The sequence below is a fragment of the Anas platyrhynchos genome, chromosome 1, assembly GCF_047663525.1.
Source record: "Anas platyrhynchos isolate ZD024472 breed Pekin duck chromosome 1, IASCAAS_PekinDuck_T2T, whole genome shotgun sequence".
In the NCBI taxonomy this organism is placed as follows: Eukaryota; Metazoa; Chordata; class Aves; order Anseriformes; family Anatidae; genus Anas; species Anas platyrhynchos.
The window spans coordinates 139696189-139720684 of NC_092587.1; the positions used below are offsets into that span (position 1 = coordinate 139696189).

A 24496-nucleotide genomic window follows, 5' to 3' on the forward strand; every position below is an offset into this window, starting at 1 on the left:
GTCATGACAGGAGGGCCACCACGCTGGCTGCGGGAGCAGCCCAAAATTAAATGCTTTCCATGAAGCTTTCAGCTCAAAACCTTCCAGTTCAGAGACTGCCCAGCTCCTTTTATTACTCTGCTGCAGAAATACCTCAAACCGGCCTGCTTTGCTGATGTTTCACTCTCTAAAAGCTCCAGGTAAACGCCACACACGCAGATACTGCTGTTGGCATCCAACTGGCATCCTACACACAATTTTGCACTGCAAATCCCTGAAACAACCACCATGCACAAATAATACAAGTCGAGACATATTCAGAAGTCCAAATAAAGGTAGGCTTGGCCACTCCTCATGAGCATTGTGAAAGGCCTCGCAGAAACTGGAAACACGCAAGCTTCGTAGAGCCTCCAGCAGTTGCTCTGTCAGCAATCACCAGTCCTTCCGACTGTTTTGCCTGAGTCTCACAGTACTTGGCCTTTTCCTGAAAGCCCCAGCTCCCTGAAGTATGTGTTAGACGCTGGAAAGACAAAAGCCAAGACCTCTCGGCTTACTGGTTTCAGCATAGAGCCTGCAAAACACACTTACAGGTCAACTCATAAAGCTGGCAGGACACGTTAGCTCCTCAACACCATTCCCGGGCACATAAAACTTAAAACATGAGGTGAAAATGGAAGATTAATGCATATGATGCCCACAGCTTGCTACTGTACTGAATATTGTTGAAGAGGAGCCATCAAGATTGGGAGCCATCAAGAAATGGGAGAGGGGGGAGAGGTGCACTTACAGCAAAATAAGTTTCCACCCTCAGACTGAAAGCACCTCGGGAGCATCCTGGCAGGAGGAATGCTCTATCACCATTTCTCTCTCCAGCTGAGAGCTGTTAGGCATGGTATGGAGAGGAAGATTGTTACCTAATGCTTGCTCATCTAATGATAACTGCTGGGCTGAACTATCCTGCTTGTATATGTGCACCAGTGGACGAGACCGTGCTGCCCTGCCTCCTGCACACACCAGCAGATACCCCAGGAGCAAACACTGGGGATTTTAACACTCCAAAGCCAGCCAGGAGATGTTCAAAGCTAGACCTGGGAATACTACAGCAAGCTGACAACCCAACATAACCCTGTTGCTCCAAGGGTAACAACTGGCATGTCACTTTCTGACTTGTAACACCTTAACACGGAAGCACGGAAAACATGCTTATGTCCCTTCAGAGCAATAGGAGGGAAACAGAATAGAGAGGCAACAAAAGAGAAGCATGGAAATAAATAACCTCTATTCCTACGCTAGGTTTTTAGCCCCTGGAGATATCTACATGAGATATTTACCTAACAAAACACTAAAAGATTTCACTGCTCCTCCTGGAAGGGAAAATCTCACTATAAATAACACTGATCCACAACCATGCCTCGCAGTTCATTCCCCACTAATCATCTCCCCACACACCCGCTTTCCACTAGGGCTGGAGGGCGTGTTTAGGGCAGCTCCCCAAGGCTCCCCGTGCCTCTCTGCCGGCCTAATTGCTGAGCTGCTCCTGCACAGCAGGGCAGAAGCCTCCATCCACTCCACCACCATCGCTTCGCCCAGGGCAGCGCTGTCCTGTGGAGGGCTAACAGCATTATGCTCCCACTGAAAAGCAGCGCAGTCCACGTACAAAAAGCCCCAAAAGCCAACCCTGAGCCTTTGATAACTTCTAATGGCTTCATTTACATCCCACCAGCCCATTTATAGCAGCACGCTTACTTAACCTAACGAATTTTAATACAATTGCTCATTTCACACCCAACCCTGCAGGGTGCTGAAGTTCCCTGTTTCCGAAAACACCTGAGCATGTATCTCTCTGCCTACAGCTCTACCTACGCTACGCAACAACTGCTGAACATTTTGTGTAGGCACGTTCATTCAATATATTCATTAGATATTTAATCTGAAATGTTCCCAAAGTTCAACAGAGTGCACACATCCGAAGTCTCATTGCAGATTCAGAGCTTTTGTGTAGATTTCTTGACGGACTGTATTTTGCTGTACGATCTTTTTATAGGGTATATAATCTACTGGTCATAACAGCTCACAGCCAGAAAGCCTCTTGGGAACACAGGGCTGTAATCTGCTGTTAATATATAAAGTACAGAACATTTCCGACACCATGACGCAGAAATTGCCAACAAAGATAGAAAGCTACGTGAGAACCTGATGCGGCGTTAACGTGGCTTGTTCCTTACCCATCTCTTAGCCCAAACCTAAGCCTCATGCTGGAAGCCTGTCTCTCAAACGCTGCTACCACAGCCGCTAGCACTTCTGTCAGAAAGAGAGTTCTTATCAATGCTTCTTGGAAAGTGATCATTTTACTAAAATACAGATTGGGTCAAACTAACAGGAAAAAATAACTGTTCTCAGATAATCTGTTCTTGCCAAGAGAAACAGGCTGGGGAAAGGATTCGGTCAGAGCACACGTAGCTTTCTCAAGTATTTCTTCAAGTTTTCTCAAGCAACACGGCAACGCCCATAAATTTTGAGTGAGGGAGAGGGGAAGAACAAGCTTCCAGCAAATCCAGTATCTTCTGTTCCTCCCCTATTGGTCATAATTTCTACCTTAGAGGCTTCTCCTACTCATTGCAAGGCGAAATTCCAGGCATCTAATTCTTTCTGAGCACTTGGCACTGTTGCCAAACACGGGTGACACCTGTACACCTGCGCTTCCTATAATTAGTCATATTAACATGAACTGGTGGAAAGAATAATTCCTCTTATAATGCTTACAGAGGTGATTTAACATTTTTGTCAGCCAGATGGAACAGCCAGGATGAGGGCCAGGCCCTTGCCCAAGCTCAGGACGCGCTCGGCCCCCCTCTTTGTGCCAGCCATGGGTGGCAGTGCTACCAGCAGGCATTGCCCAGTCCTTCTGGCACTACGGGCTCGTGGCTCCTTCTCCAGCTCTTTGCAGAGGGGACAGCTAGCTGGTAAAGCACTCCACGGGCAAACATTACAAATCGCAGATCAGAACCATGCTGTGTGTATTTTTCTGTTGCAGTCTCACCTCTTTCCCGCAGGGACCATCTACACTCACACCCTCGCCGCTTTCTCCTTCACTTTTCCCTGGCTTTCTCAATGTATTCTGCTGATTTCATACCAGGTCTTAACAACAGCTCATTGCTGTATGAGCTTCCAGTGGGCACAGGCACACATTCACAAACCTCAGCTGCACAGAAATCCTTTGTCATGTCAGCAGCACAGAAAATCTCCTTCACCTAAGATCAAGATCCCAAAGATTAGAGGGAAAATCATGTTACTCTCTCATATTTCATCAATATGGTGCTAGCTAAGTTAGGACATACCCTGGCATTTCCATTTCTGTACTTATTGCATGTTTGAAAAAAAATACCGTAAATTCAAGAAATTCACGCTTGGTAGAAGTACGAACAACCAGGGACAGCCTTCTTCCTGAGCGAATGCACTTTACTGCAGCTTTCAGATATTGTTTTCAAGAAGTGCAAACGTATTTCTGCAGAGCTGGCACCTCCCTTTCCTCTGCGAGAGAGAGAAGCGGCCAGCTCAGCAGCCTGGCAGAAGCAGAAGTGTGATACCTACCTGTGCTAGCTGATGCAATGCAATAAACCGAAGCTCCTGAAACAAGGAAAACACAGCAGCAATGGCCAGGTAAGTGATCGGGGAGTTTCCTTTCTGCTATCTCTTGCGTGCCTCCCTGACCGTGTGCCACGCGAACCACAAAAGCCAGCTATGACTCCACTGCTCCCCTGCACAGCCGAGACACATGCCCTCCTCTCGGGCACTTCTTGAACTTGCCAATGCCCCTTTTATTTTCCTTACTTCACTCGGCCCACGCTTACTGCTCAGCCTGCTTTGCCCTTTGCTGTGTTGCTTGGTTTTGCCTCCCGGGACAGCCTGCTGCTGATCCGCGGTGACAATTTCCTTGCGGTACGCAGACCACTGCGAGGCAAAGATCACTGAAGTGAAGGAAAGAGAACAATCAGTGCCTGCAAAATGGGAAAGGGAAAGGGAAAGTTCTTGTATCTTAAGGTCAGAGGAAACAACTTTGCTGATAGTAAAGAGCTTATCATACTAGGTCAAACAGCAACGTGTCGGGCAAACACGTGAGGCCATGCCTAGCTGCCTGACTGACGTGGATGAGGTACATACGCCCCAAAGCTTTCTTCTTCCAAGGTCATTTTCCAACATCCTTTCTGCAAAGGATGTCTGCTGGAGATTTAGGTAGATAATCCAACAATAGAGAGGAAATTCGGCTTGTCAGAAAAGAAACAGGAACAGGAGTGACGGGCAGAAACAAAGAGCACGTAAAACAGGGCTCTGAGCTACGCTGCCTACAGTACTCGACCTGCTATCTCCCCACAGGTAGAGGCTTCAAGCTTCATCTCCAAGCAACACCCTGGCAAGAAACGGGGAAGCATTTTCAGGAAAATAATCTACAATGCAGGTCCAGGAGGTATTCTCATATTCTAAATTTGCATCCTATGTACTAGTAACTAGATATTTAATATTTGCTGTAACAAAGCATGCTCCAGAAGCCTGAATTCACCTTGACAAGAAGACAAGAGCTGCAGGGGATCCTTGGTCTTGCTCTTTTCCTTCCCACTTCTAGTACAACAATAAGATTAAGGAGACCAGAACATGTAGGAAATAAGAGTAGCCACTTCTCCTAGTGCTCATTTTGCTCCACAGGGAGAAGTTCTTCCCATGAATACAGCACCTGCATTACCTGACTGGTCTTGAAGAGGTTTATGAGATGGCAGATGATGTTCAACCTTCAATGTATCTGAGATCTTAACACCAAAAATTCTACCACCCCAGCAGGTATTTACTCTAGCAACAGCTGAAGGAACATTTAAAACAAGCCTGGGAAGAGAGCTGATGCCTTCTGACTCAGCTGACAGCAAGTGGGACAGAAGTACAGGAGTTTTTGCAGAGGCTTGATCACTGTCTTTGGCAATTAATCTTAGCAGGAGCCACCCTCCGAAGATCACGCGACTCCTTGTCACGTTTTGGCAAGGTTCTTTGTTTCTCCATGGACCCTTACGACCTGCCATTATAGATTAAGTTAAATCAAAGCTTACAAATAAATTAAACCACTGGCAACACTGTCATGTATTGAGAGAAACGCATACGACCTAGAGGTGGATACTTGCAAACAGCGCTGAAATCGTGACTTGGTAACACCTGGGTACTGCCAACGGGCAGAGGTGAATTGAAGAGGCCACATCCACTGCAAAGTTTGGAAAGTGCCAGACTGCTAAATGTATAAATACTGAATTTCGAGCTCTTGCTACAATGGTCTGTGCCCATCCCCTGCCCACGTTTGCTTCCACCTAACATCTGCATCGAGAGTCTGAGAGGCTTGAGGGAGAATGACATGAACATCGCGTCTCCTTCGCGGGCCCACTGAGGTCCTAGAAGCCAGGTAGCTCACCGAGCTGAGCCTTCAGATGCAGGAAAAACCCTGCTAAGTTTTTTAAAACACGACCTCCTGAAGCAAGCCCTAGCACACGGCGGTTCCTCAAGGGGAAACTGATAATCCGGTTTCCACGACAACAGGGTTGTGCAACCTTATCTCCCTCGCTTCACCATCTGAGGGCATAAACACTGACGAGAAGCCTCTGCTTCAGCTGCTCGAGGAGCACAACCTCCCCTGCGGGCTGTCAGCACGGCCAAGCCCGGTACCACAGCCCCATGCAGCCAGCGCTGCGTTCCCCCGACCCCGAGCTGCCCCCAGCAGGGGCTGTGAGGCTGCAGGGGCAACAAACCCGGCGAAATGGCGCCCGCCCCCACAGGATGGCCGCCCCCCGGCCGCCCCTCGCTCACCTCCGCAGCGCCGCCGGCCCGCGCCCAGGCTCCGCCGCCAGCCCGCGGCTGCTGACGGCACCGGGAGCGGCCCCGCCCCGCCCCGCCACCGGGCCCGGCCCCCTGCGGGCCCCGCGCGGCCCGCCCCGAGCCGCAGCCGCGCGGCCGCCTGGTCAACCCCGCGCAGGGCCGCCTGGTCAACCCCGGCGCTGAGGGAAAAGGCAGCGAGGGGATTTAGGGAGGCGCTGAGCTGCCTGGATATATCCCAAACCTGCCGTGTGAGATCTGCAAAGGGCTGCTTTATAAAAGCAAATCTCAGGTTATAGGCTATCTGTCCAGGCAAAGATTACAAAGCCACGCCCTGAATACTGGGAAAACAGCAGACGGAAGAACCGTGACTGAAAATGGAATCGGGGTCATAATGGAGAAGGAACTGAACACAAGGTCCCAACTTCACACTGGAACAAAACGCAACACACACCTAAGAAGCACAATCAATAGTTTACAAAGAAAGAAGAGAGGGCTTTACATATACAGAGATCACGCAAAACCCCTGTAACAGGGTCTTATCTCCTTACAACACCACCACATTTTTGTGATGGGACTGAGAGAGGCAGAACACAAGGTTTTAGGAACTCAATGTATGCATTTCCTCAAAAAATTTTATGGTATTTTTATTTAGTTCTGAACACATTGTCAGAAAAATAATATATTCCTCATCCTTCATGATAATGAAGGACAACACAATTTTACATTAGCACAGTTCTGATAAAACTTACGAATTACAAACCAGTTCCTAGACTCACTGTTTTCTCCCTATCTCCTTTTGCAATAACAGTAGCAATACTGTAAAAATCATTTTGGAGATCTTGTACCAAGTCACAGAGATTCACTTATTTCCTCTGCTACTGAAAATCTTTAAGAAATTATTTCCTTCCATCTCACCACAGCCCATTAGTACCTAGTTGTAAAAAAAAAAAAAAAAAAAAAAATAGTGCATGAAAGCTTTCATCATAGGAAAAAACATCTCAGCTTGATATAAAAATAAATTCAATGTTTATCTGTTAAATACATCAACATTTCAAATCTATCACCTGTTATTAACATCATTAAGCAGCTATTAAGCTTCTCCCTTCAATGTTTAAGGGCATTATTAATCAACCTACTGTAAATACTGAAAATAAAGCACAGTTCACTTCAAGAAGCTACCTTCTACGTTTACAGATTTTTTTCCGGATAGAGTCAACCAAGTAAGTCACCGTGGAGTGCACCACTTACAGAAGTAATTGGTAAATAATTTTCTGAAGATAACTGCAGCAAAACTATGACAGAGACAGGTAAAGCAAAAATTCAGCATGCACATCTGGATAAAGAAAGAAGAAAGGATCTTAAAGTTTCTGGTTACTGTTCTGTCAGCTGTAGTTTATGATGGAAAACTCTGCCATGATCTTAGTTTTACACAATGGTCAATATATATACACATATACAATAAATATACATAACCTAAGCAATCACATATCGACTGCTAAGGCAGCAGAATTACTTGCTGAAATTCATCACGTGAGCAAAGCCGCTGCACTTCTGTATTTCAGAGTTTTCTAACAAGAGGTTTAAAGAACAGCCACCACTTAACACCTACATTCTGGGGCTGAATTTTTAGAAGATGACTTCAGGAAGTGCCTTTCTTATGAGCGTGGGGTGTCAATCCTGTTTGTTGTGGGTTTCCACTCAAATAATATTTTAAAAATGTCTACGTTGGAAAAAAATAAAGAAGTACCTTTCAAAAGTTCAGGCTCCATCATCCAACCTGCTACTCCCCAGAAACTTAGAAATGAAGAAAGGCTACATAACTTGTTTCTTGTATCAACCAGTAACGAAGGAAGCTTTTTGTAATACAAATACACGCGCTCAGGAAGTGGATGAGCTTTCAAGTAGTGATTATTTTTAAGATGCCATGTCCTTCCTCTTCAGAGGTGTTACTTAAATGTTACTCAGTGCATCCTTCTTAAATGCCAACCCCTTTCTTCCATGCCTCAGTACGTACAGGTGGGCCTTTAATAAACAGATTCTGCTTAAACAATGTGCTTACCTCTTTATCCTAACCAGCAAGAATTGTCTTAAAAATTTTGAAACCACAGTATGTGACTGAAACCTTTTTTTTAAGATCATGTGTGAGTAGCTCTGCAGTACGTGCGTACAGCTATGCAAATACAGAAGTGTTTGCAGGACTGGAGCAAGGAGAGAACGTGCTCCCTGACAAAATGCGATGCAATAACAACAGACACGTCCCAAGATCAGCCAAGTCCCAGTCTGCAGCATGGAGCTCAAAGCATCCAGCACCCCTGAACCCCACCACCACGTGAAACCAACAGGAGAAGTTGGTTTCAGCAATTAAAGGCTTTGGCAAGCTGCATCCTGCACTTCCCTGATAGGAATTATTACCACTGCGTGTAGGACTGGCTATAAACCACCCAAGAGCCTTTGGGCACCATTTTGACCTTTTGTTCTCAGCAGTCCAATTGCACACGTTCCAAGACATTACATGGTCAATCTTGCAGAACCTTCCACGGGTTGGAAATCTGTATTTTTAAATAAAATAAAAAAACAACAGTGGAATAGCGTAACACACAAGACTTAATGTCAGATCGTTCAAAGGAAAACATTTTTCTGCAATAGAAGAAAGCTGCAATCATGTGCACAAGTTTGGAGCATTTAGGGCTTTCCATTAATAAAACAAATTATTTTTAGAAGTCACACAGGAAACACTAACAGCTTTCAAGTAGAACAGTGCTTAAACTCCCAAGGCAATTATATAATTACTCATTTTTTAGACAGAACATGATGTTACACAATATTGGAATTGAACAATGACAGTCTCTTGAGCACATCAGTATTTAGATGTGCAGTACACACATTTTTATGGTGGTCTAGATAACCTAGTGAACCATTAGCAAGTTTTGACACCAAAAAAATTATAACAGATCAACTCTTGTAAGACTTCTGTTAAATTCCTCATGAAATCCTGAAGCATTCAGCACCAAATGCTAGATGGATTTTCAACACTTGGATCAAGCCAATGACTAAAAATAGCTTCAGCTAGTCACCTGCCTGAGATTTCCTGTCTGTTTCTTCCCCAAAGGAGGTTCCGCAGCACCATGGGGTGAAGCTCAGTGGTTAGGGCTGAGAGAAAGGAGCAGACCACATGGAGCATCGAGCCTGTAGTCCCCTGCGGTAAGGCAGCCAGTGGAAGACTCCTTGAGTACCAAACCACATCCCGTTCCTACTCTGTAGCATTCACTCTAAGTGACATTCAATTATCTGCCAACTAGATTCAAATTTGGTTTTACTCCCATTTAATTACCTTTTTCTGAAGGAGGCTTGTGAGTAATATTTTGAAATTAGAGCACTAATCATAGAAGCATTAAGGTAGGAAAAGCCCTCCAAGATCATCTGGCCCAACCACCCCCCTACCACCAATGCCACCCACTAAACCATGTCCCTAAGCACCACGTCCAACCTTTTCTTAAACACCCCCAGGGACAGTGATGCCACCACCTCCCTGGGCAAAGTTACGATGTTTCAAACATATCACATCAATTCAGCAGTTTAGTATATACAAATAATACAGTACCTGGATTGTGGAAAACACAGGTTTGCAGCACTTCAACAAATGAACTAGTTTTCACTTATCACCACAAAATTAAACTGTGACATCAGTGCTGATTTGATTGCAAAAAATATGCAAGTTCTACATATACAAGCAATATAAATATACTGTGACTTATCACAGAGAAATTGCTTAAGAAAGAATTACATCATCAACATGCTCATTCACAGAAGCCATCAATTTTATCATTGATGAAATGCAAAAGTAAGTGTTGCATCCATCTGGTCAGACTGAATGCAAATCAGCTACATGGCTGCAAGTTTTAGCCAAGAAAATAAGTTACTATGCTCTCTCCCTTCTCACTCTTTCTTAATCCTGCTTCTAATCAGCTTGTCTGAATGTATTTGAGTTTCTACAAGTTATATTATCCCTTATTTCTTAGCGACTTCAAGAGGCAGGTAAGGAAGGAACTGAGGGAAGAAAACACGTTCTTCAGAAGCAAGTTCTTAAATAAAAGTTGCAAATATTGACTAGTCGTGGCTTTAGTGCTATTTAATGTTTGCTATCCCCATAAATCCTGCTTCCTTACCAAGGTGTGGCAAGAGACTAACGTAGATGTTACCTACATATTAAAGAACACTGCCATACTGCAGACAGATCTGCCAGTCATCCTTGATCAACATAATGGAAAAATCATTTTCCTCTATTCGTTCACTTTTTCACTGCATCTGTTCCATAACTTATGGAGTTACATGTTTTTTTTTCCTTGAGCAAAAGAAAAAAATATATATAAAGGAAGTGTGAGTTTAAGTTCTAATAGAAACCAGTTTAAATTTAACTGAACATGAATGGCAATTTGAACATTTTACACCCATAAATGCAAACCAAAGAATTCAGAGAAGGGACAAAGCAAAAACAAGAATACGGTGACAGTGCCCATGGCCTCCTTACCTGCTGGCCTGTCAGGAACTCCCTCCTCCCCCACCCAACAGTATATAACTAGCCACATCTTGGCATTCAGCACTCAAGTTACTGAACAAAATAACGTTATCATTCTGTTGTATCAATACAATGAGAAAACAGATTACCATAAGATTAATCAGACATCTTTTAATTTAGCGAAACCAGATTTTAATCTAGTTGTCCCATCTGACAACTAGACCATGCTAACGAACAGGTACACACCAACATCATATTAACAGGCATTTGTGTCACAAGGGAAAAGATGCCATCCTTGATCATGTGGCACTGCAAAACATCGCCACTCCTACCTATTAGTGCAGGGTTATTGTGTAACAAACCTACTGGGAAGGAAGCAGCTTGCACACACGTTTCATAACCTTGGTCAACACATCAACTCCAGAAACATCTCTGTGCTGAGGTATCCTCTGGCGTACCAGTCAAGTACCAGTCCCAAGTCGGTAATTCTGTTTTACAGTTGCAAATAATACATTATCAGAGTTGGTATAACTGAAATTTAACTTCAAAACACAGCAATAACTTTTGCAGCTTACTCTGGATTTTACATATTTTATTACAAGTGCATGACAGGTACCCATTTTGGCCAGAACTCGCAGCTTTATGCACGCCTTCTTTTTAACATTTAAATGCACATCCAGGTCAATCTGTCACAATTCTCAGCAGTAGATACCTTCTATGAAAATACTGCACAAAAGGACGCTGCAGATGCAATCTTCTTACTTAAGCCTCTGTTTCAGTTAACGTGCTGATGAATCCTGATTTCCCACAGCTGGGTCTCTTCCACGAGGACATCAGTACCCTTTCTTTCCTCTGAATCTTGCCCTGGCATCCAACTGAAAATTGAAGGCAATATATTAAGATCACACTACATTCTACAAAAGAAATATTTCAGAGCACTTATTCTGATGTTACTAGTGAAAAAATAGCATAAAGTGCAAAATAAGGCAGAAGTCACTGTACAGAAAATTAGTGACATAACCAACAAGTCATACGTTTTTTCCAGTTAAACACATATTATACTACCTTAAATCTCATACAAAGTTAAAATGAAGTGGCAAGAACCCTGTGCAGTCTTAAATAAACATTATAACACCACAAATAAAGAACAGCATTGGGGGCTGGCAAGGAACACATGAAAACAAAGGAGTGTAAATCTGCTTAGAGCTTTTTATTTTTTTCTCCCCACAAACAACTGATGAGTGGAATGAGTATAATTCAGGTTTGGTTTCAGTGAGAGTCACTGGAAATGTCAGTGAGGATAGGGATAACAAACACAGGAAGTGCCTGGGAAAAAAAAAGTCAGTAAAAACTGAAATAAATTTTCAGCCTATTAAAACTTCAAGTTCATTCCCGGCGGTCATAAAAAACAACATTTAATAGATGGCAAGTCAGTAAAGCTAAAATATAATCTCTCACGCAACCCCTACTGAAACTAAATTGCAAGTTCTTTCCCAGTAAAGCAGAAAAACATACTTTGATCTTGATAGAGTTCTTCCAAATTTAGATAGTCTTGAAGACTGCAGATATAGATTGCAATTGAGCCACATCCAGATATTAGATTGAGGCGGTATCTTATCTCCAATAATTGACCCTGTTTCAGAATTCAGAGCTGCAGCAAAATTAAAGAGCTAACCTGCAATGGGCTTGTCCAATAACCAAGCAACTTCTGTTTTAAACACTGTTGCTACTTTTATATCTGAAGTGTACTAACGTTTACAGTTGCATTTATTTTCTACCTTTGTATAAAGTACTCTTTGGGCCTCACTGTTATATCAAGTAATAGCTTTGGCAAAGCACTGTCACAACCATTTACAGAGTTAAGAGGACAGGAAAAACATCACTCTTCATCCTCAGAATTTGGAGCAGTTAAATGGAAGCAGGTAAGAGCCAGGCCTCTTCCCACATGACTGGGACACTTTGCTAGAACACTTGTTTCACCAGGCTTGCTTAATGATCTACAGACAGAAACACAGACCCATCATCCAGAGATCCAGAGACATGTGTATTGCAGCTGCAGTATCAAATGGTAGATATTTGAAGTATCACATACATAGCATATCTTTATGTCCATACAAATAGCAATTTGTCACTACATGGACTAATGCAGCTTGTACAGGACAGGATGTTTAGGTTGGTTTCCAGCTGTATATCCCCCACTAGGTATCACAATTGGCTTAAAAAAAGGAGGGGGGGAGCTTTTATTACTAGTATTTACAAAGTTTTGATACCATCTTTACCATGACTCAGCTATTTTAAATGCTACGGAAACACAAGCAAAGCGTTTCTGGATAAGGAACTCATACCAAAACCAGGGAAACATCATCTAATTACATTTTTACAACTGGTTTCTCACTACCTTTCTTGACAGCTCACTTAATAAAAAACAGGAACTCCTGCTCTTTTGAGACCTCCAAAGAAAAAAAAAAAAACACACACCAGTGACTGCCTACCTTCAAATGCAGAAGCCTGCATCAGTGGTGAAAGCCCCTTTCAGCAGGACATCCTTCTAACTACAGAATTCTCTACACACATTTTTTCCAGTGACCTCACAGAAAAAAAATATTAGGCCTAAGTCAGTATCTTAAGACTACACGATCCATAAATAGTGCTTAAATCAAAGCTTTACTGAAAGCAATACTGAGAATGTGCAACTCATTTACCTTAGCTGCCACATTTTAAGTCTGATTCAATGTAAACGTGCTTCTCTTCCAGCTTATTTGCTCTACAAGTGTGCCGTCCTCAATGAGAACGGTGGGCAATATTCAAAGTTTAAAGGAGATTTAGAGGCAAGAACTGCCCCGCTTAGTGACACCAGCTTTACTGAAGTGTTTTGTTTAAAAAAATAGTCAAGGATAGGGACAGAAAGCAGCCTGGCTGCTAGTGGAAGAAGCCACACGGGCACTTACCATCGACCTTTTGCACGCAAAAAACGTGTTTTGCAAGCTTCTACAGTGTCCTTCCCTCAAGCACTGCTTGGGGCTTTTGTTCTCCTGTTGGGCGACAGAAAAAGGGTTATTGCCTTTATCTTCCGAGGACCCCCCGCACTCGGGGAAGCTGGGGCTGAGGAGAAGGGCTGGGGTCGGTGCCCCCCCTCACCTGCAGCACGCAGGGGCTCTCCAGCAGGCACTGCCTCAGGTCCTCCCGCACCCCCCCGCAGGCCCGCCCGTCCTCCTCCTTCTCCTCGTAGTACTTGGGCATGGCGGCTCGGAGCAGCCCCCTCAGCGCTCTCTCTGACCGCTACGCCCCTCACCACCGCCATCGCCACCGCCCTGAGGCGGCCGCCGCCATCTTAGCGCTTCCCTCAGCGGGCGCGGCGCAGGCGCGGGGCGGCGGCGGCGGAGGAGGAGGAGGAGGCTGCGGGTGAGGTGGGGGGCGCCGTGGGGGACCCCGCTGCCGCTCCCCGAGGGGCTGAGGAGAGCCGGGGTCCCGCCGCCCCCGGCTGGCTCTGCCTTGCCGTGAGGGGGTGCGAGCCCTTGGGGGGGGCGCTGCGGCTGGGGGATGAGGGAGAAGGGGGGAAAAAGGGGGGAAAATGGGGAGCAGGGGGGGTGGGTGATGTGCTGGGGTGGGGAGGGGGTCGCGAAATGGCCGCCCCCGCGGAGGTGGGGGGGGTCGCGAAATGGCGGACCCCGCGCTCGCCCCTTCCCCCCGGGGCCTGCGTGAGGCGAGCTAAGCCGTGGTAATTCCCCCCCCTATGTGCAGGTGCGGGGACGGGTCCCGATCGCCATGCTGCCCACCACCTCCTCCGGTGCCCGCAGCCAGGGCAACGGGGCGCTGAGCCCCCGCGACGCGGCCCGGCACACGGCCGGAGCCAAGCGCCACAAGTACCTGCGCAGGCTGCTGCACTTCAGGCAGATGGACTTCGAGTTCGCCCTCTGGCAGATGCTCTACCTCTTCACCTCGCCGCAGAGGGTCTACAGGAACTTCCACTACAGGAAGCAGACCAAGGACCAGTGGGCTAGGGATGACCCCGCTTTCCTGGTGCTGCTCAGCGTCTGGCTCTGCGGTGAGTGCGGGGCAGGCGGGGGGGGCCGCCTTTATAGCCCCTTCTGACCCCTCTGGAGGAAAGTCCAGTCTGTGTGGAGTATCTCCTAATCAGAGTAAAGTAAAAAAGGCCTGTCTGAAGCTAGAAAACCGGCAGCATAGCTGTAGTTCATTTGGACAAATCTATTTCAACTCGCTTCTTCCTGTATTCCAAACTAGCTGCTTCCCTGTAACCTCACAGACAATAACAAAGCCACGTCACGTAGCAGGGCTTTGCTTAAAAAGTACTGAACGTCTGGTTTATCTGAACATTATACTGTTTTTACAATATAGGCCTTAAGAAATGTTCTGTATATTGCAGAATTACACTAAAGAATCATAGACTATCCTGAGTGGGAAGGGACCCATAAGGATGATCAAGCCCAACTACACACAGTCACCCACATATAATTGTTAGACTGAATTGAAAACTCACTAAGAAGTATTACCCTCTTCTACATAGCACATTGCTGTTACTTACATCAAAGCTGTTAACTCCAAAATCAAAGTATGTATCACCAGATATATGGCTTTGGTTAACAACAGGCTTTTATGAAACAAAGAATATTCTGCTGTAGCGTTGTGTGAATTTTTAAAATAGTTGGGAGGGCAATAGGGTTTGGTGTTAATTTGCACTTGGACTTAACATTAGCGTTCTTCAATTTGTAAAGGAGTTACAAACTAATTGTGATGCACCTAGTATTTGGTGGAAAAAAATGAGCTGTTGGGCTGAAAAAATCACAAGGTGAAAAAGAAAACTGGAGATTTCCTAAGAGCATACTCAAAAAAGAATATTGATTTACAATCTCATCCTTTCTTTTCTGCAGTTAACTTCAATAATCTTTTTTTTTTTTTTCTATTTTTAGTGTCCACTGTAGGGTTTGGATTTGTGCTGGACATGGGTTTTTTCGAAACAATCAAGCTGCTTCTTTGGGTTGTATTCATAGACTGTGTAGGTGTTGGTCTCCTGATAGCAACTTTAATGTGGTAAGTATGAACATCTGAAACTGAGTTCAGTATTGCTGTTGGGACACTGATAGTCTTATGCTGTTTGCGAGATGCTTGGTTCCCTCTTTGGGGCAAAATTATAAAGTAAATTGTAGTGTTGACTATAGGCTTTGTGCTGTTGGTAGCGTTATTTTAGAATTTCCTTTTTTTTTTTTTTTTTTTTTTTTTTTAAAAAAAAGCATAGCTTTCTTTACTGTTTCCTGGAGAAGATGATTAATAACCAGTCTGTATTATAATGAACATTTCATTCTGTGTTCTTTCTTCCTGAGCTGGTTGGCCTTCAGCAATAATACCAGATCAGAAAGTTGGTGATCAAAAAAGAAGCTTCATTCCTTAATTTGGTTGAATAGCTTGGTTAAACAACATAAGCCTGAGGATGATTATGTTTAAGTAGGGTTGTATAAAATCGGTCTGTGCTTATTGCTGAAGATTTTAGCTATTATTTCCACTATAAGCAACGTCTCTCTTTAATATCTTTATTATGTCTTTAATATCTGACTTGGATGAGGGAATTGAGTGCACCCTCAGTAAGTTTGCAGATGACACAAAGTTGGGGGGAAATTTCCATGTGCCAGAGGGTAGGAAGGCCCTGCAGAGGGACCCGGACAAGTTTGGTCAATGGGCAGAGGCCAACAGGGTGAGGTTCACCATGGCTAAGTGCCAGGTTCTGCACTTTGGCCACAACAACCCCATGCAGCGCTACAGGCTTGGGGCAGGGTGGCTGGAAAGCTGTGCAGAGGAAAAGGATCTGGGGGAGCTGATTGATGCTCGCCTGAACATGAGCCAGCAGTGTGCCCAGGTAGCCAGGAGGGCCAACAGCATCCTGGCTGGTATCAGGAACAGTGCAGCCAGCAGGAGCAGGGAGGTGATCGTCCCCTGTACTCTGCTCTGGTGAGGCTGCATCTCGAGTGCTATGCTCAGCTTTGGGCCCCTCACTGCAAGAAGGACATCGAGGCTGTGGAGCGTGTCCAGAGCAGGGCTACGAAGCTGGTGCAGGGCCTGGAGCACAAGGCCTGTGAGGAGTGGCTGAGGGAGCTGGGGGTGTCTGGGCTGGAGAAAAGCAGGCTCAGGGGAGACCTCATTGCTCTCTGCAGCTACCTGAAAGGAAGGGGTGGGGAGCTGGGGGTCGGCCTCTTCTCACAGGTAACCAGTGACAGGAGCAGAGGCCTCAAGTTATGCCAGGGGAGGTTCAGGCTGGCAATGAGGAGACATTTCTGCTCAGAAGGAGCAGTCAGGCACTGGGACGGGTTGCCCAGGGAGGTGGTGGAGTCACCGTCCCTGGGGGTGCTCAAAGAGAAGTTAGGCCTGGTGCTTGGGGACATGGTTAGTGGGTGACAGTGGTGGCAGGGGGGTGGTTGGACCTGATGGTCTTGGAGGGCGTTTCCAACCTTAGTTGGAAAAGTCAGGAATCAGATACATACGAGAATGGCAGCTGATAGATGAAAGACCCATCTCATCTTCTGTGCTGTCTGGGGCAGCAGCCCATAAAGTGCCTGAGGAGGAGCATTCAGTATAACACTTCCTGAAGTAGACTCCTAGAATCAGTAATACCTTTCTTCTCCTCCAGCAGTTTGTGTCTCAGGCTATGCTGTCCCAAACCAGAAATACTTCTGCATCTGCTGGGTTTCCTCTGTCCTTGAGTTAGCTTCCTACAGGCCTAAATACCAGTCACCTGGCTCCACTTTGGTTCTAGTCCTTGCTTCCTGTACACTCACCTTTTCTGCAAAAGCTTCCCGTGTTCCTAATGAATCTAAACCTCTTCTTGCCTTGCTTTACTCTGCATCCAGGGTCTGCCTCTTCCTGACCCTTCTTTTGATATAAAGAGTATTTCAGGGAAATTTACCACAAAATCTGCAGTCTCAACTTCTTATTTCTGAGCACGTATTGACTTCTTGTTCCACTTGTAAAAGGGATCATTTTTCTGATGTCTAGACCTTAAGCTGAAGAAAATGTAAAGTCTCGAGGTTTGTTTTGTAGTCTAAAACACCAGCAGTGCTCATTGTTGGGTGTCTTTCTCCCATGTAACAGAACCCTTAGAGCACAGAGTTAGGATCACGTGTGGCTGACTCTCAGGCCAGTGTTTTGTCAGTCAACTTCAAAGCTCTGCGTTAACTTTGTTCTCAAATGTCTCTTCGTGTAGGTTCATTTCCAATAAGTACTTGGTAAAGCAGCAGAACAGAGACTATGACGTGGAGTGGGGATATGCCTTTGATGTTCACCTGAATGCCTTCTATCCACTTCTAGTCATTTTGCACTTCATCCAGCTGTTTTTCATCAATTGTAAGTAGACTTCGTGTGTCTTCTCTGCTCTAAAATCGTGCTCAAACGCAACAGCTGAGAGCAGTTGTTTCTTTCAGATGTCATCATATCTGACTCAGTCATTGGATATTTTGTTGGGAACACGTTGTGGCTGATTGCAATTGGCTACTACATCTATGTGACATTCCTGGGATACAGTGGTAAGTATTAGACTAACATGATGCTCTTCCTTTCAGTCAATTTGAGTTTAGTCTGTTAATTTGTCAAGCAGAGGCTCAGCTGGGTGTTGAAGTTACTCTCCATGGTAAAAGAAGCTTGGTAAAAATGTACATTTTCAGATGGGTAAGGAGCAGCAGCAGGCTTTATGTTCTTCGCTGTACCAGCCTGGTGTTCTTTTAGACCAGTAACAACTTATCTTGGTTTTCTTTTTCCTCTGGAAATCCACTTCAAAACGTTTGCACTGGATAAAAACTCTGTATCGAGTTGAAGTGTACAGTTTTAGGTAAAACAGTTTCTTGGGACTTTACCTGTAATGCTTAAGTCAAGTACTCGTAAGTGGGTGTTGATAGTAGGACTGAGATGATAGAGATGACGGGCCTGTTCTTCTAAGAAATATGGCAGAGGGGTGGGTACCATTTTTTCTTGCTGTTTTTCCCCAGGGTCATTCTAGATGAAGCACCTTTTTTGGAAGAGCACTACTTTACACAGGCTTCATTGTTGTTTTTTTGCAGCATTACCATTTTTGAAGAACACAGCTATTCTTTTGTACCCTTTTGCACTTCTCATCATGCTCTACTTGATCTCATTAGCATGTGGATGGAACTTCACCAAGATGCTTTGTTCCTTCTATAAATACAGAGTGAAATAAAACCAGGACTTCACCAATCTAACGTTTATTTTGGTTTTATCTTAGCTGTCTTGATGATAAAGAAAAACAGTTAAGAACTTATTGTAAATGGTTGTAAATTTCTCTTTATTGTAGATAATTGTGTAAAAAAAAGTTTGAAGTGTCATTTTTATTAAAATATTTACAACAGTAAACATGTTAGCAAGTTTGTTCAAATACTTTTGCAGTACATTCCTAAAAACAATTGTACACTGTAACTTAAATTTAACTGCAACAAGTCTATTTAGCGTAACTCTTACTGCAGCTATTTTACACATACTGGCAGAAGCTCTACGTTGCTAGGGTTTCAAATGACACCAAAGAGCGGTTTTACAGAAGAAGAATATTGGAATACCTTGCCTCGGGATTGCGTGAAAGTAGAACTCCTAATAGTGTTGCAATGGTAAAGCAACAACTAGCTCTAGGTACAGAACCGTCCTTTCCTTTTGTGAAAGAACTTTAGATCACTTTATTTTCGTGATTACTTCAACTATACATGGACAATGCTGGCACACAGAAGAAACATTGATGAAAGGCACAATTAACATGACCCCATATCAGGTTTCCAAATATAGCAGCAAGTTTTTAAACCTAATCTAAAGAAGTCCACTGGGTATTATTACATCCACTGTTACGAGTGGCGTGTTAATGAGAAGGGAAGGAGGAGTCCAAGTTAATTTGGCCACACAGGCTTATGGCAACGCCTACGGCTGTGAAGTCCACAAGGCAGGAGTATAAACTGACCGTCACAAACAACACCTTCCGGAAAATGAAGATGAAAGTTCTCCAAAGATTGTGTTCAATATGAAACATGAGTACTAGGATTCAGTTTCAAAAACAACGCGAGAGTAAACTGGATACAGTAAGACTTAATATTCCAGTACTAGAACTTGATCTCTAAGGAAAAGCCACGTTTACCTTAAAATACCAAATATGCTGGCAGTGCATCTTACAGTACTGTGTGTTTCAGCCACTGTTAAGGCTTGAAGAGAATTGTGTTCCCCTCCCAGCAGACACCGAGCGAAGTTCCCCTCTGCAGAAGGAGAGCATTGAACCACGGATCCAGGGAAGGCTAAGGACTCCAGTCACCACCTCATCCACCCTGGCTAAATGTACGAGCTCCTGTCCTGCAGGCAGCTACGGCCTAAACTGTGCAGCGTTCCCTACCAGGAATCCTAGCACCAGCCATCACCCACTCAGGGACGTTCAGCTCTGAACATTTTCCATGTTCAGTGCCCTCCGGTATGATACCATTGCAATCAATGGAGGATTTGGGGCCTTTAGAGATACTGGAGTTTGTCCCCTCGAAACAAGGCTTCATAGATCTCAAAATTAAGCTTCCTGAAGGAGTAGCTGCTCACTGTCTGCAGTAGGAATCAGCAAAACCCTTAGGAGAACACCAGGGTCAAAAAGCAACACTCAAAGAACAACTCATTATGGCCAGGGGGTGTTTTTAAATGAATATTCAACGCTAGCCTGAAAACACCAGTTGCTTAAAAGACTTTCAGCATTATGCTGGTGATTGTAATGATGATATAAAACGTAGGGCTGTCTCCCATTACTACTACAGTTACTTGCCTTAGCTTTTCCATAACACATCCTTCCAGGTAGGAACAAATATAGAACTGAAGGTTGATTTATTTCAGCAAAGTAAGGAGTAAAAAAAACTGATTCTTTTTTTTTTTTTTTTTTTTTTAGAAAATTAATGTTTTGCCAAGTTGGAAGCAAACTACAAATTACTACAATCTTTCATTTGCAGCATTTCCAACAAAAAACAAGCATTATTGAAATGATACATATTTGAAAAAAAAATATGAAAGAAAAACATTACAAATTCATATGGTTTTGCCAAAGACTAGTCATAGTCCAGCCCATTCAAGGAATCACGTATCACATGGGCAAAGTATAAATCGCTTTGCTCGTAACTGTACTGGGTCTGGTTGATGGGGTTTAGCTGCCCAGCACGGTAAAACCACCACAATAACTGACTCAAGATGTTTAAAAATTTCTTTTGGAAGAGCTAGAAAAGCAGTGCTATAACAAGAGTCCAGTCTGTCATTGGTCTGTGGGAAACATTTAACTTTTCTAAGCCATGTTTCCATTAAGAAAAAATAAATGTGCCTATAGGAATATTTTTTATCAATGCCAACAAATGGTTGAGATGTCTGCAAAAGCATGAAGCCTTACACAGAGTTTTAGAAACACTCTTCAGTTGTTTTGTTTTTAAAGTATTAACTTGGGATCACATCCTGTTCACAAAGGTTTCAACAAGTCTACCCACCAAACGAGCAAAGCAAGATAATACTGAGTCTTACATTTCCTCGGTTCAGAGCAGTCGTGATCAGCTCAGAAAAGCCAGTGCTGTCATCAGCTGCTCTGTTTATCATCTAATACATGAAGTTAAGAATAATTTGTCCAGAAAATGAAGCTTTCGGGTAATAACTTTGGCTTCTTTTCTGAGGCTTTAACAACATCAGAAGGAGCTAATAGGATAATGCAGTTTATTTTGAATCACTTTCTACTATTTTTAAGACCAAAACAAAAATAGTTTGAAGTTAAATAAATGTAGGAAAAAACTCCCCCAAAATCAGGTAATTGGTTTAAGGTGCTGAGAGGAACTCCTGTGGTAATAATGTAACGTGTGACATATGTAAGACAGACGAGCCCATTCAGAGCAGATCTGGTCACAGAGGACCCAAGCTAGTCACTGTTGAGGCAAACAGCTGAAGCTTTCTTATTTCAAGCATAATTCCAGGAAGGAGACTTGCACTTCATTAGACTGACGGGGATGAGAATTTGAAAGTTTGAAAACCCGAAATAGCTGTCTGTAGAGATAATTTCCAAGCAAATTTGCAGAACTTCCTGAAAACACCAAGCCTGATTTACCTGAATCTCCAGAACATGATTTGTATTAATGTGGCACAATTATTTCAATAGTACAGATGCTCAAGAACATTGCAAGTGTCAAAGGAGCCCTGAGTATTTCCAATTCCTTCTAGCACAATGCAATAAAAATGCAATAACCTTTATGAAAAGCAAACCGACCAACCAACCGTACTTTATCAAGCACTAGTTAATTTGTTGCTTCTGATACATTTCATCTTGGTGTTCTTGAGATCTAAATACAATGCTAACACCAGAGTTCTGCAATCAGTGTTGGAAGGGTTCAGTGTGATTAGGTGTATTTTCAATGATTCATCTTAACTACTATGAAACATCAGGAACGGTGATGCTTTGAGAGTAAGCACACAGCATCCTTGATAAGTGGTACCAGTAAACTTACAAACTCACAGAAAAAGATGAAAGCCACTATCAACGGAACTACTTATTTTAAGAAACTGCAGTATCTAATGTACTTCTGCAATCTAAATTGTAGTAAATAGCTACAGCCTACCTCATCTGCATCATTCATTCACAGGCACAGCTGAGAAGAAAACAAATACTTCCTTAGACCTTTGCTAGTTTATCTGTGATAAAAAGCCACTGGTAATGATTTGATGGAATAGCATTGTACATACAACAAACCAGGCTGTGCATCATACCAGGCTATTACCATGTAATAGGATTCTGAGCCTATTACCTTACCTTCCTTACTTCAAGAATAAACTCTATGTATGAGGCCAGTGCTTAGCTTGTCCACAGTCTCTGTGGGCAAGGCAAGCTTTCCAGGTAAAATATTTTATTTATAGCATCCGATATAATCAGAAAAAAAAAGTAAACAAGGCCTGCTTAGTAGCTTCCTTATTTTTTCAACTTACACCAGTTAGTCTAAATAGAAGATCTTACTTCCATGTACAAATCTAATCTGTGTTCTCAGACGACATAGCTAAAAGAAAATGACTATGGTCTGTAGAAGTAGTGAAGCTTTACAAACCTTACAAACTTGCTGAACTGCTGAAATACTGCTGAACTGCCTAAGATACCATTAGCCAGGAAGGCAGAAGAAAACACAAGTTGACTCCATATCCCAGTGGTGATGGCTCTCAGCTTGCACTGATGAAGACTCAGGTTTAGGTTCCTAATCCTTATTAATAGGTCATGAAAAAGAGACCAAACCCATTAGAACATTCCTGCTGGAAACACAAATTCAAGATCCCTGCCCTAGTTTAGGGACCCCACAGCAGTTTTCCATGTCTGTGTCCTGGCCACAGAGCTGTTGGGGATAAGGGAGTTCCTCCACCCCGCAAGAACTGTGCCACCTTTTGAGATGTCAGCTCAAGCAGGCCGGTTCACAGCAGCTGAGAATCCCTAAGCCAGGGCAGCAGCCCCTCTCCAGTGTCACTCAGGCACTTCATTCCTAGTGAAGAGAAGCTCCTGCCTCTTTCCTTCCCGACCATTTCTGACTGGGTAACTTAAATCTTCCCATGCCTGTGTCCTTTACACATTAGCACCTAAGCAGAACTCAAGAACAGTGGCAGCATTAGTACTGCAACAAATCCACTCTGGATTTAATCCAAACCATTTCATGTTCCTGACGGAGTTTCTGATTCAAGATCACTGTTGTTTTCCTTGAAACAAAAAGGCAGGGTACTAACTTGAGGCCAAATTCAGTTCTTAGTAAAATTAGTGCGAGTTATTACACTGATTGATAAAAAGAGTCAAACTGAAACCTTATTCTTGAACAATGGAACAAAATAAAAGTAAACCAGAACTATTCACTGGCATGTATCTAAAATAAATACTGCAATAACTGCTTAAGAGGATACTGCTGTAGATCAAGTATACCTAATTTCTACTAACTCTTTTTAAAGAGGTTAACCTCTGTCACTCCAAGGAAAGCTGGGGACTGATTTTTGTAGTACAGAAAATGAATTTGTCCAGGCTAGGAAATGTCTAAAAAGATTTTTTTTTTCTTTTTCCTCTTCTTTTTTTTTTTTTTTTTTTTAAGAAAGAACAGTTAGGAATTGAAAAATCCTTCTAAAATGCAATGGATTAAATCTAAAATCACTGCAGATTTAGTACATAATATGAAATAAGACATTTCAACATGCTCTCCATGTGGCTACAAACTGTACATAGTGGAAATTCATAGCTCCAAAGAATAATGCTCTTCAGAACTCTGTTAATGCCACTGAACATAATTCAGATTCTGTGTACAAAACTACATAATTTAGAAACTTAATCTATTTTTTTTAAACATGGCAGTATTTTTGAAATATGGTATTAATTTATGTTTGCATCTCCAAAGAAAAATGTAGAAAGATAACTTAAACTAGAGAATTCATAAAAAAAACTATATCAATTTAAAATTTTACTGCATAAAAATATGTACTTTTCAAATTATTTTAATAAATTAAATATCCCTAACATTTTTAATATATATCCCTGACAAATCTATAAAAGAGGGTTCTCGTTATAGAAAATAAATGGAACTCCGAAAGTACCCCCTTCATAAAACATATTTAACAATAATTATATTTTTCTTCTTCTTCCAGGAATGTAACAATATGTACAACTTCTCTATATTACTATACTATCAAAATAGTACAGATTAAGTGTAGTAGGGTTCTGCAACCATAAGATGGTGAAGTCACATTAAAGTGGAGGGCAACCTAGGCCTCGGATGAACAATATCAGTGTGGAGCATCAGTTTCTGGATGGATCAGATAAGAAGGGGTAAATACAATCTTCTCATCTACAGTAGATTTCACAAGAGGTAGAGTTCAAGTGAAAATGAAAGAAATTTGGGATAAGGTGCATGCTCAGTATTTTCAATTTATGACTTGTTAAGGATGTCAGATTTTACAGGAAAAGTTTTCAAGGATTCTTTCTTTTTCCTCTAGAGGAGAATTCGATGATCAGTTTGTAATCTTTTTAATATGGATCTGAAACAAAGAATCAGAAAGAAAGTTATATTTTAAGGACACTGCGGTTTTCTTAGAAATCAGGGGTAAATGTTCTCAGTGCTAGCCAAAATTCTGAGTGTCAAAAACACCGAA

General features: G+C 43.1%; 4 protein-coding genes across 11 annotated transcripts in view; 1 reads left to right on the forward strand and 3 right to left on the reverse strand.

Moving 5' to 3' along the window:
* Window positions 1-5947, reverse strand: part of INPP4A (inositol polyphosphate-4-phosphatase type I A) — a 111204-nt gene extending 105257 nt beyond the window's left edge. For 2 of the 3 annotated variants that reach the window (XM_072030729.1, XM_072030721.1), the window contains exon 1: window positions 5818-5945. The gene's annotated coding sequence lies outside the window, so the exon portion shown is untranslated. Of the gene's footprint in view, window positions 1-5817 lie in introns of all 3 variants that reach the window. The other variant, XM_027446459.3, reaches the window with a different exon arrangement.
* A 4546-nt stretch (window positions 5948-10493) lies between these two features.
* COA5 (cytochrome c oxidase assembly factor 5) lies at window positions 10494-13613 on the reverse strand. Its single transcript, XM_005013363.4, has 3 exons — window positions 13481-13613; window positions 13291-13374; window positions 10494-11217 (listed from the first exon to the last, which is right to left on the reverse strand). The coding sequence occupies exons 1-3, from the start codon at window positions 13580-13582 to the stop codon at window positions 11176-11178; spliced, it is 228 nt and encodes a 75-aa protein (XP_005013420.1). The 5' UTR covers window positions 13583-13613; the 3' UTR covers window positions 10494-11175.
* On the forward strand, window positions 13605-18712 carry UNC50 (unc-50 inner nuclear membrane RNA binding protein). Of its 5 annotated transcripts, none has more exons than XM_027446591.3 (6): window positions 13605-13744; window positions 14078-14387; window positions 15271-15391; window positions 17553-17692; window positions 17770-17871; window positions 18403-18712. In XM_027446591.3, exons 2-6 carry the CDS (start codon window positions 14108-14110, stop codon window positions 18537-18539), a joined length of 780 nt encoding a protein of 259 aa, XP_027302392.1. In that variant the 5' UTR covers window positions 13605-13744; window positions 14078-14107; the 3' UTR covers window positions 18540-18712. The 5 variants fall into 5 exon arrangements, with proteins under 5 accessions (XP_027302392.1, XP_027302414.1, XP_038029127.1 ...); XM_027446613.3 differs by having other exon boundaries at window positions 13641-13744; window positions 14084-14387; XM_038173199.2 differs by having other exon boundaries at window positions 13665-13749; window positions 14084-14387.
* MGAT4A (alpha-1,3-mannosyl-glycoprotein 4-beta-N-acetylglucosaminyltransferase A) overlaps window positions 18628-24496 on the reverse strand; it is a 73566-nt gene continuing 67697 nt past the window's right edge. For both annotated transcript variants that reach the window (XM_027446443.3, XM_038173197.2), the window contains exon 16: window positions 18628-24382. In XM_027446443.3, the coding sequence (XP_027302244.1) occupies window positions 24356-24382 (27 nt within the window). In that variant the 3' untranslated portion in view covers window positions 18628-24355. The remainder of the gene's footprint in view (window positions 24383-24496) is intronic.